Genomic DNA, 12,209 nt, shown 5'->3' with positions numbered 1-12,209 from the left:
GGGAAGGGAATGGAGCTGGGGAAGGGGCTGGAGCAGCAGGAGCAGCTGAGGAAGCTGGAAAGGGCTCAGCCTGGAGAAAAGGAGGCTCAGGGGGGACCTTCTGGCTCTGCAACTCCCTGACAGGAGGGGGGAGCTGGGAGGGGGTCGGACTCTGCTCCCAGGGAACAAGGGACAGGAGGAGAGGGAACGGCCTCAATCTGTGCCAGGGGAGGTTCAGGTTGGACATCAGGAGGAATTTCTTTATAGAAAGGGTGGTTGGACATTGGAGGGGGCTACTCAGGGAGGTTTGGAGTCCACATCCCTGGAGGTGTCCAAGGAAGGACTGGACATGGCACTCAGTGCTCCGGGCTGGGGGATAAGGTGGGCATTGGGCATGGGGGGGACTCCATGGCCTGGGAGGGCTTTTGCAACCTCAGTGATTCTGTGACAAGGAGTAATGGGTAGAAATTGGAGGAGGAGAAATTCAGGATGTTGGGAAGGAATCCTTGGCTGGGAGGGTGGGGAGGCCCTGGCACAGGTTGCCCAGAGAAGCTGTGGCTGGCCCTGGATCCCTGGAAGTGTTCTAGGCCCAGGTTGGATAGGACTTGGAGCAACCCGGTCTAGCGGAAGGTGCCCCTGCCCACGGCAGGGGGTTGGAATGAGATCATTAAGATCCCTTCCCACCCGGACCCTTCCGGGATTCTCTGGGATTCTCTGGGATCCACCGGGATCCACCGGGACTCCCGGACCCGCCTCCCCGCGCACGCGCGGCCCCTGAGGGCGGCGGGGGGCGTGTCCCGCGGTGACGCGGCGGGAAGGAGGGCGGAGCGGCCCAAGATGGCGGCGCTGGGGCGGCCGCGGGCCCCGCTGAGGGCTCCGCTGTGGGCTCCGCTCTGCGCTCCGCTCTGCCTGGCGCTGGCGGCCGCCGCGCTGGGCAAACCCAGCCCCGTGAAGGTGCTGTCGGACGGCATGTGGCGGGATCTGCTGGAGGGCGAGTGGATGGTGGAGTTGTGAGTGGGGCAGCGCTGCCGGGGGGGGGGGGGGGGGGGGGTGCGGGGTGTTTGTGCGTGTGTTTGTCTGTGTGTGTGTGTGTGTCGGGGTCTGTGGTGACAGGGTTGTGCTTCCTCCATCCCCACAGCTACGCCCCGTGGTGTCCCGCCTGCCAGAACCTGCAGCCGGAGTGGGAGAAGTTCGCCGAGTGGGGAGAGGACCTGGGGGTGAACGTGGCCAAAGTGGATGTGACGGAGCAGCCGGGTGAGAGGGGCTGGAGGGGGCGGCGGGGGATGCTCGGCTCAAACAGTGGTGCTTGGGGGAGATAAACTGAATTAATAGGGAATAACACGAGTCTTTAACTCATCTCCACCAAAGGTAGGTTGCTGTGTGGCTAAACACTCTAATTTTGCTTAATAGAGTCGCGGAATGGTTTGGGTTGGAAGGGACCTTAAAGATCGTGTTATTCCACCCCCTGCCGTGGGCAGGGACACTTCCACTATTCCAGGTTGCTCCAAACCCTGTCCAGCCTGGCCTTGGCCACTTCCAGGAATGAGGAATTCACAACCTCTCTTGGCAACCTGTGCCAGGGCCTCACCACCCTCACAGGGAGGAGGCAGTCAGATAATAGATAAAATACATAGAATAAACAAATTAGATAACCTGTCATTCTCTTTGTGTATTATATTTTTTCTTTAGAGAAGTGGTGTGGAGGATTTCAAGCAGAGTTTTGGCCATACTTTTTGAGCAAAGCTGTGGCTTCAGCCTTCCCTGTAGCAAGTCCCTCCCTTGGTTGGCAAAAGGGAGTGCAAAGAGTCTGCTCTCCCTCTGCTCCACCTCACTTATCTCCGTGGGATTTTAAACTTGGTATTCTCCATGCTGATCCCTTTCTCCAAAGTCACAGAATTTTTGAAACTTGCCTCACTTGGGTTATTTTCTTCAAGGTTTTTGGAGGTTGCAGATCATGTGGGGATCAGTCTCTCTCTGAGGAGCTACAGCCAAAATAGTCAAACAGAGCAGTTACCCCTGAACATCTCTTTTTTTCCCCATGGAAAAACTTCCTTACTCTTTGTCCAGGGACAAATTTCTTTCAGGCCACGTGTACTATGATAGGCACAAGGTTGTGTTTTATTGCATATAAAGGTTGATACCTGGGGGTGCCACTGCCTGTATTTTGGTTTATAATAACATTTCTTGCCTTTTCTTACACAAAGCCTATACTTTTCTCAAAATTCCTGTTTTCCTACAGGGTTAAGTGGCCGTTTTATCATCACAGCTCTTCCTACCATCTATCAGTAAGTACTGAATGCAACAGGATTTTTTGGAGGAGATTAAACATTTTTTTTTCCCTTATTTTTTGGGACAAATAAATGAGGTTTATTATGCTCTTTAAGAATGGGAGTTACTTTTCACTGACTCAACCACTGTCTTACCTTCTGTGACCTTATGATACTGCCAGATGATTTCTTTTCCTTTCCCTTCAGGCCTTATTTATCCTGTCTTTTCATGGGTGTTTCTGTTTTGCAATCATGTCTCTGTAGGTTGATCTTTGATGCAGCTGTGTGGCAAGTGCTTTAGGAAGATCATTATCTTTTTTCTTTATGGAATCACAGCCTAAAGCCAGCCAAGATATTTGTGGGGTCACTATTCTGGGAGTAACTTGTAATTAAGGCGTTTGGAAAAGATTTTAGAGGCAATATCAACTAAAGAATTAAAACTAAGTAATTAAATATATATAAAAATAGACAAGGTGGTGGGAGGGAATTTGTTGAGTGGAAGCAAATGCTCCATGCTTGAACCATATAAGAGAAAGGATTTTTTTGTTGTTATTTTTGGTTTACAGCTGCAAAGATGGAGAGTTCAGGAGGTACCAGGGTGCAAGAACTAAAACTGACTTCATTAACTTCATCAACGACCAGGAATGGAAATCTATTGAACCAGTGTCCTCGTGGTTTGGTCCTTCCTCTTTCCTGTAAGTTTTGGGTTGGTTTTTGTCAGAATTTGTTGCCAGATGTGCTGGGATGGGTGTGTCACACCTGCTGCTGCCTCCGTGGGAGCAGCTCTGTGCTGGAATGTGAACCTGGTGGGTGAGTGTCCTGCCTCCTCCTCAGCTCTGGGAGGGTTGGCACCATAACAGAGGTGACCTGTCACCATGGCAGAGATGTCTTGAGCATTGTTATCATGGCAGAGGTGACCTGAGCATTGTCACTGTAGCAGAGGTGTTTCCAACATTGTCACCACAGCAGAGGTGACCTGAACATTGTCACCATGGCAGAAATGTTCCCAGCACTGTCATCATAAGCAGAGGTGTCCTCAGCATTGTCACTGTGGCAGAGATGTCCTGAACATTGTCACCGTGGCAGAGGTGACCTGAATATTGTCATCAGAGCAGAGGTGACCTGATTGTTGCCATTACAGCAGAGATGTCACCATGCCAGAGGTGACCTGAGTATTATCATTGTAGCAGAGGTGTCCCCAGCATTGTCATCAGAGCAGAGGTGACCTGAGCATTATCATTATAACAGAGGTGTCCCCAGCACTGTCACCATAGCAGAGGTGACTTGAGTGTTGTCACCAGGGCAGAGATGTCCCCAGCATTGTCATCATGGCTGAGGTGACCTGAATATTGTCATTAGAGCAGAGGTCACCTGAACATGGTCATCATAGCAGAGATGTCCCCAGCAATGTCACCAAGGCAGAGGTGTCCCCAGCAATGTCACCAAGGCAGAGATGTCCCCAGCAATGTCACCATGGCAGAGGTGTCCCCAGCAATGTCACCAAGGCAGAGATGTCCCCAGCAATGTCACCATGGGAGACTTGTCCCCAGCAATGTCACCATGGCAGTGATGACCTGAGCACTGTCACCATGGCAGAGATGTCCCCAGCAATGTCACCAAGGCAGAGATGTCCCCAGTAATGTCACCATGGCAGTGGTGACCTGAGCACTGTCACCATGGCAGAGATGTCCCCAGCAATGTCACCAAGGCAGAGATGTCCCCAGCAATGTCACCATGGCAGAGATGTCCCCAGCAATGTCACCAAGGCAGAGGTGTCCCCAGCAATGTCACCATGGCAGTGATGACCTGAGCACTGTCACCATGGCAGAGATGTCCCCAGCATTGTCACCATGGGAGAGATGTCCCCAGCAATGCCACCAAGGCAGAAATGTCCCCAGCAATGTCACCATGGTAGTGGTGACCTGAGCAATAGGTGACTGTGTTGTTTTATTAAAGTCTTGTAGGTGACTTGCTGACACTTGGAGTTGCTTATGAGGCAGTGAGATGTTTTGTCCATCGAAATTGTAGGAATTTTCTTTCCTTCCTGTGTCTGAAGGGGCCTAGAAGGACGCTGGAGAGGGATTCTCCCTCGGGAACTGTAGTGACAGGGCAAGGAGTAATGGGTTCAAACTGAAAAAGGGGGAATTTAGGTTGGATATTGAGAAGAAGTTCTTGGCTGTGAGGGTGGCAAGGCCTTGGCACACTTGCCCAGAGAAGTTGTGGCTGCTCCTGGATCCCTGCAAGTGTTCCAGGCCAGGTTGGATGGGGCTTGGAGCAACCTGGGCTAGTGGAAGGTGTCCCTGCCCATGGCAGGGAGTGGCATGAAATGATCTTTAAAACCCCTTCCAACCCAAACCATTCTAGGATTCTAAATAAGCAACGAAAAAATGGAAAATAATACAGCAACACAGTTGTACATCTGTGCTGTTGTTTAAAACAGTGTATCTGTAGCCAAGTGAAAAGCAGGGTGAAGGTTTCTTTGTTAAAGGAAAAGTGAAGGCTGAGAAGAAACACTGTCTTTGGAATTGTTTCAAGTTTTGTGGCTTTGAGTTGGTGCTGCATGTGCTGTGTGGTGGTGTCAGGGTAGCTGAGACACTGAGTGACAGGGCACGCTGGGGACACCGTTGGTTGAGGCAAATGAACCTGACTGTTTGTGGTTTTTCCTCTGTTAATGTTTGTTTTATGAAGTGTCTGAAAATTTACATCTTCCAGGAAGCTCGGCATTGTTACTTTTTGTAACAGCACTCACGGTGCTGTTTGAATCTTCAAACTGTTGTTCTCCAACAAAATACTATCCCACACCAAGGATTAATTTAGGGCATTAATTTAGGATTACCAAGTTTTCTATTATTTTTTTATATTCAGACACTAAACTTAAATGTGTCTGAAGAGCTCTCAGTTCTTCTATAACACGATTTTTTTTTTAATAGCTTAATTTTTTGTTTTAATAAAGTCTCCCAGTGCTTCATTCCTAACATCTTGAACAGAATTCCAGGTGGTTCCTCATACACTGTTGGTCCAAATGTCACTTAGAACATAAAAGTAACTTGAAATTAATGTGCCAGCAGATCCAAGTTGAGGAAGTCTGTGAATTTGTAGCAGTCCATATGTGGAAGATTACACAAACTGATACCAAAAGTAGCTGGATGGGAAAGGGGTTTATTGAAGTAAAGACAAAACAGAAAATATAAATTAATAGTTAGAAGGGAAACCAGACAGGGGCATGAAGTTCAGTGTGGGAATAAGGTAGGGAAATCAGAATATACAGGTTTGGGACTGACTTAAAGATGTTTTCAGTTTCTTTTCTCTGCTTTGTTCCAGGATGAGCAGCATGTCAGCTTTGTTCCAGTTGTCCATGTGGATCAGGGTATGTGCTTACATCTCTGTCTCATTTTATCTTAGCAGACGTGGTATTCAGCTGTTCTTGGAATGATTCTCTTGTCTTTTATTCCATAGCATGGCCATGGTTATTTAACAGAAAACCTTGGAATACCGGTCTGGGGCTCCTATGCTATTTTTGGGTTGGCAACTCTGTTCTCAGGACTGATACTGGGACTGGTAAGTGAAGCATTTTGGAAGAGATTGTGACCACTGTGTGTTACCCTTGTGCTGCCTTCACCTCGGTGGTTAACGGTTGTTTTTGGGATACACTGAGCTGGAACACAGGGAAGGGGGAGCAGGATGAAGCTCCCATAATCCAAGGGGAAGTGGTCAGTGACCTGCTACACCCCTGAGGCACACACAGGGGTGGGGGCTGGGTGGGATCCATGCCAGGGTAGCATTAAGTAAATGGTTGGACTTGATCTTAAAAGTCTCTTTTCCAACCCAGATGATTTCCGTGTGCAGAATGTTTGGAGGTTTCAACTTTGATTCCTTTGGTTTCAGATGATGGTGTTCCTGGCTGACTGTATCTGCCCCTCCAAAAGGCACAGACCAGCACAGTACCCTCAGTCAAGTAAGCCCCCTGTAAACTTCTAATTCAGTTTGGTAAATCTATGAAATGAATATTGGTGCAGAACTTGTGTGTGCAGGACCCGAGACTGAGCACAAGGCTTTGTGCATGTGATTGACACTTTGCTGGTCGCCCTTGGGGTTACAGTGGGTTTGCATTTAGCTAAAGTTTTAAAGAACTTTTTTTTTTTTTAGGAGGTAGAAAAATGCTTTTAGAGCATTTTCATACCTGCAAGACATGAAATTCCACATGACCAAGGAGGGAAAAGTTGTGAGCTCCCCGTGACCGCCCGCGACGCTAAAAAATCTTAATGGTGTTTTATTTGTGTGTGCCTGTTTCCCTTTCTCCTTAAGGAAAACTGTCTCCAGAGGCAGGTGAGCTGCTGAAAAAGCTGGATGAAGAGCAAGAAGCAGATGAGGAAGATAACTCAGATGATGAAATGGAGGGCAAAGAGGTGTCCAACAGAGACTCGTCACCGAGGGCTGTGAGGCAGCGCCTGGCGAAAACGGCTGCTCCACTGGATAAATCTTAGCTGGGTTTGTGAGCAGGATTAGTGTTTGAGTCATCAACTCAAAGGGAGATAAATGTCAAATCCTTCAGCTTGAAGAGAAGAATGACTCCTGTCTTGGTAATGTGGATGCATTTCATGAAGTCAGACCAAAAAAAAAAAAAAAAATAATAGAGGCATCTTTGGCGTCAGGTATTTAAAAGTAAAACTTGCTGTTGCAAATGGCTGGAACTTCTCCTGCCTGAGTGCAGGGAAGTGCCAAGAAATCATTGATGTGGCTCCTGGAACAACCTGTTCTCTAGGGGTTATTTTTACCAGGATGTAAACCAGTGGACTTGTTGCATGAGGGGAACATTAGCAAGGAAAATGCACTAACCCGTTTGCTGTCAGGGTGTTCAAAAAGGGTTCTCAGTCTAAACCTCACCTGGTTGTGCTCCGAAGAAATGATGAGGGGGGAAAAAGTTCCTTCAGTTTTGGGACATGTCCCAGGCTTTTTTATGTGACAAAACCTGCTTTTTGCTACGACAATGAGAGCTACAAACCCCCAGGTTTTTGTCTTGCAGGAGACCATGGCACAAGCACTCTGCAGCAGGATTCTCTGGCTGACCAGAAACCTGCTATTGGCATCGTTTTTCTTTTAGAAAAGGCTGTAGAAAACTATATGAGCTTCTTGGCAAAGTAGTTCTCTTGGAAAAAAAAAAAAAATCACAAATAATAGCACCATGAAATCTTGTTTGTGACTCCAGGTGGGAATAGTTTACATGCAGGGTCCTCTGTGTGAATCCTCTCCACTCTCCCTGCTTTGGATGGCAGTAGGACTCTGGCTCATTTTTAATACATCATCAGTGATTTCTACTTAATCAAATTTTACTGCAAAATCCAGGCAGGCTTTACCTGGCCTGAAGTTGAAATAACAGCTTCCTAATTTCTTCTACAGAAACATTTTTTTTTTTCCCCCTCTTTTCACAAAACCATTTTTTTGAACCATATACTTTAATTTTTTCCTCCTAAAAAAAAAATGTAGTTTACTGTTTTCTGTATGGTATTTGTTTTCACTCTGTATAGAAATAAAAAGAATGCACATGCCCATTGGACCAGTGTTATCTTGTAAAGAATTTTCCATATTCTTTTAATTTCCAAAGTATTTGCAAGGGAAGGGTTACCCTAAAACTGAGCAGGTTTTGATTATTTTTTTTATTATTTTTTTTTTTTGACAAGCCTGTTCTTGCTGGTTTGTTTTTTGTTTGTTTGTTTTGTTTGTAGTTAGTTGGTGGTGGTTTTTTTTAAAATTGTTCTTCTGAGTGGGTTTGCAGGACTGGCACTTGATGAATCTGGGTTTGAGTATTAACACAGCAAATGTAGAAATGCTGTGAAATGATAGAAATGATGTTTTCCCTGCAGCTCTAAATCCCTGCTCCCCTAGTGAGTGTTGAGAAGACAAACAAGGAGCTTGTAATGAACAAGGAATATTGGGAAATTCAATATTTGGAGCTCCAGCAGGTGAATCAGCTCATAAATAATTAAGAACGTATAATAATGGGGTTTTTTTGTCAGTCTTCATCACTCCTTTGTAAGGTGCATTTTCAGTGTATGTGATAAAACATAACTCATGGAAAAAAAGTGATTTAGTTATCCAACTATCTCAGTGAATCTTCCAAATTGAATGAGATGTCTTGGATCTTCCTCCTTTGACTTTTTCCCTGTTTTTTTTTTTCCCCTTTCCTGAGCGTTGGTGCTCTGGGATGACCTCAGTGCTGGGTTGTGTGTTTGGAAGATGGAACTGATGTTTGAAAGAGTCCTTTGGGTTAAAACCTGAGCATTCCTGTCATTTTTTTTGTTTGTTTTGTTTTGTTTTGTTTTTTTTTTTTTAAGATAAAACTTTTCCTGGTGTTGGAACGGAGACCACTGTGTGCCAGAAATGCCTTCGAGGTGTTGGGCTTGTGGGGTTGCCTTAAATTCTCTGAAAGTTTAGATTTTAGCCTCTGTAAATAAAGCAATAAATCCATGATATCCTGAGGAGAACCAGTAGCACCGTGTCTGATAAATGATGTATTTTTTAGTTTGGAGAGGGCTGGAGAAGGCAGGACACAGAAATGCTGTAGCTGTTTTTAAGGAATTAAGCTCAAAGCTGAACTATATGTGCTCACTGCACTTGGAATATATTTAAATGTAGCTTTTATAGCTGCTGGGTTTTCTAATTTTTTCACTTACAGTGAAACTTTGTTCAATATACAGAGTATATGCTGATAACTTCGAGTTGGAAAAGAACAACCAGCCTTTTCTTTGTCATGCTGTACTTGCAGACTCCTGGTTGAACAAGAACTCCCAGCACTAATTTACCTTTTGCCTTTGCACACTCTTCTCACTGCCCTCCCTGCCTTAGGCAAGCAACCAAATCCCAAACCTGCCTCTTAGGGGTGAGTGTTCCCAGTTGCTGGAATCCAGCCCCTGTGTGTAACTCCTGCAAGCATTTATCCGTAGGCAGCCTGGGTTTGCTGCTCTCTGTAGATCTTCCCATTCATCTTTTGCATAATGTTGTGCTTTGGTCCTGTGAATATTGAAGTTTTTTGCTGTCTTTTTTAAAAAAAAAAAAAAAATAAAAAATTAAATCTCTCTATTCCAAAGATGTTTACTGAGGCTGAGTGAGGGTTGCAATGTAACACAAGTGTAAGAGCCTGTCCTTTGTGTGTACTGATGATGCTTGAAAACCAGTTTGAGCCTGTTTTATTCCAGAAGGAATTAATTACCTGTAACAAGACTATTTTTTTTTTTTTTTTAAATGTTTCAGAGAGTCCTCAAGTAAAAAAGTAACCACCATCTTTGGATTCCTGTGTTTGTGTCTTCTTTTTTCAAGCCAGCGTCTTGCTGTTTAGTGATGAACCAGCTGTTTCCATGGATAGAAATTGTAACACTGCAGCTAAAAAAATATCTTTGTGATAAATCTTTTTGAAAAGATGAGTTTGAATAATAGTTCAAACTAAAGCTGCACCGGGGTGCTTGTGCTTTTTAGTCAGGACTGGCTTGGGTACCTCCTTTTGATTAAATGGTTTGGGAAGGAGCATTCACTCATCCCAGGTTTGGCCAGCAATGGTAATAAAATGGGTTTATTGTGTAGCAAAAAAATGTGGGCTGGAGTTGACAAATGAGGTTTAAAATCCCCCTTTTTTTTTTTTTTGTTTGTGGCTGTTTTCTGTAGTTACGTAAAACGCCTGCAGATGGTGTTTCAGCTGCAGACGACTCCTCCCTCTCCCACCTCCACAGTGTATCCAGCCCCAGGAGCTGAAGGGATCAACACTGCTGCATTTTAATCTTGGAGTGGGAAGCTTAATTCAGAATTGTGGGAGCTCTGAAATGAAAGAGGAGGAAACAAACCCGGGCAAGGAATGCTCAGAGCGCTGCTGAGTAACGCTCCCGGTGCCACCTGTTTTCCTGTTCCCTGTTCTTTCCTTCATCTCTGCTCCAGGAGTGAGTGTGGAGGATGTGGTAGGTGCAGTCTGAGCGTGTGGAGTTTTCTGGGAAAGTGCAATAATGCTTTTAGTTGCTCCCCAGCAGGAGTAAGGGATGGGCATTGCCTGGGGAATTAAGTGGATGCTCGTACAAACCTCACTTCCCTCCTCTGCCACTCAATATATAGAAAAGAAAATAGAAGCCACTCCTAAGGAAAAAAAACCAAAAAACAAGGAGAAAGTCAAACTGAAGTGTATTTAGGTGTTAAATTGGTTGGGACCAGCCTGGTGAGAAGCAAAGAAGCAACTGTGTGTTGTTGGCAGTCGGTGTTTGCCAGATTGCCAACATCAGCTGCAGGTTTGGTTTGGAAATCAGGGCTTTCAGCTGGGACAAAGACTGATTGAAGGAGAAATTTCAGTGTGTTATAAACTATTGCAGTGTTTAGAAACACCCAAGTACAATCTCAATTTTGATTTTTTTTTTTTTCTGATTTAAGAAGAGGGAATTATATCTCTTCCAGGTGTCTTGTTCCTTGTTTGCATCATCTGGAGTTCTTGGTTTGACCTGAAACCACCATCACCTTTGGCTCTTCCCTGAGTTTTATTTCTTGGCTGATTCCCTACAATCCACCCTTGGACCAGCTTTTCTTTACCTTGAAAAGTCCTTACCTTGCTGTGGGCTTCAGCTTCAGTAACTTTCTAGAAGAGATCCTGCCCTTTTCCTCCACTTTTCCCTATTTAGCTCTTTAAACTTTCCAGACACAAGTTTCATTTCTGTTCAGCGTTGCATATGGAATTTCTCTTTAACTACCTGGCAGATCCAGAAAGCTCTGGAATACCAACTCTTAGGTCCTAAGAGTTCCACCTTCCCCAGGTAGGTTCCCAAAATCCAGGCAGGAATGCTGGGAACCAATGCCAAGGGATTGAGGTGGGTGTGTGACTGATGTCCCTGAAGTGAGGGCAGGCTCTGAAATCCCTGTGAACAGCAGAGGGGGGGAAAGGCACCAGTGAAGTCTCCTGGATGTCTCTGCTTAAAAGGTTTTTATAAGTTAAATTGTGTCTCCACAAAACAAAGGAGTTTTAGAAGTGCAAAATGAGAAACAATTAATGCAAGGTCACTATTAAAAAATATATACATATATATTATGTATATATATATTTATTAGCTGTGCTTTTCCTTCCAGAGTGTTTTCATTTTGCTGATCCTGGATCTCCTGGATCCTGTCCTTTTTTTTCCCCACTTTGTGGGATTGTTGGTTCCTCAGGAAGATTCTATCTCTGAATCTTCTCTTTCAACTCCTTGGCATGTGGGATGTTCCACGACTCAACTGAAGGGAAAGGGGTGTTCAGGGGAAAGATTTCTTCTGGGTTTGTGCCTTCCCTGTCATATTCCCATTCCTGTGGCACTGGGGGAAGTTCTGAAGCCACCAGAGATGCTGGACATGAAGAAATGGGCAGGACATTTTGGCTCTTGAGGGGATGTGGTGTTGTTACTCCCTGAGCAAAACTTTTTCTTCCTTGTGCCTGTGAGCCCACAGGCTCAATCCATGGGTCTCCTAGGAAAATATCCCATGTTTTCCCCTGTGGAATCTTCCTGGCTGTTTACTGGATTGCAGAGCTGATTTCTTAGATGGTTGGAGAAGTAGATTTAGATTAGAAATTGGGAAGGAATTGTTCCCTGTGAGAGTGGTGAGGCCCTGGCACAGGCTGCCCAGGGAGGTTGTGAATTCCTCATCCCTGGAAGTGTCCCAGGCCAGGTTGGATGGGGCTTGGAGCAACCTGGGCTAGTGGGAGGTGTCCCTGCCCATGGCAGGGGGTGGCACTGGATGGTCTTCAAGGTCCCTTCCAACCCAAACTTTCTGGGATTCTAAAAGTGGTTCTCCAAGGGTAAAGTAACTGTTTCCTCCTCTTCCTCTTCCCATCGCCTTGTCAAATATCTGGGAATATTTTAAGTGGTCTTATACAGAGCTTTCTTTTGTGTATTTATTTATTTCAACAGGGTTTTTTTACCAATAACTGGACATTAAGTCCTCAGTACTAAGCAGGACGTGGGTGCC

The 12,209-nt window shown here is 45.4% G+C and overlaps 1 protein-coding gene across 1 annotated transcript; it reads left to right on the top strand.

Moving 5' to 3' along the window:
• The first annotated feature begins 818 nt into the window (after positions 1-818).
• TMX1 (thioredoxin related transmembrane protein 1) lies at positions 819-8,734 on the top strand. The gene is made up of 8 exons (XM_027662584.1): positions 819-989; positions 1,118-1,233; positions 2,219-2,264; positions 2,813-2,941; positions 5,568-5,613; positions 5,703-5,804; positions 6,132-6,201; positions 6,552-8,734. Exons 1-8 carry the CDS (start codon positions 949-951, stop codon positions 6,728-6,730), a joined length of 729 nt encoding a protein of 242 aa, XP_027518385.1. The 5' UTR covers positions 819-948; the 3' UTR covers positions 6,731-8,734.
• The last annotated feature ends 3,475 nt before the right edge of the window (positions 8,735-12,209 follow it).

The sequence above is a fragment of the Corapipo altera genome, unplaced genomic scaffold, assembly GCF_003945725.1.
Source record: "Corapipo altera isolate COAL_440 unplaced genomic scaffold, ASM394572v1 169, whole genome shotgun sequence".
NCBI classification, from domain to species: Eukaryota; Metazoa; Chordata; class Aves; order Passeriformes; family Pipridae; genus Corapipo; species Corapipo altera.
The sequence above is the reverse complement of the archived record's forward strand: the minus strand, read 5'-3'. Positions and strand labels throughout refer to the sequence as shown.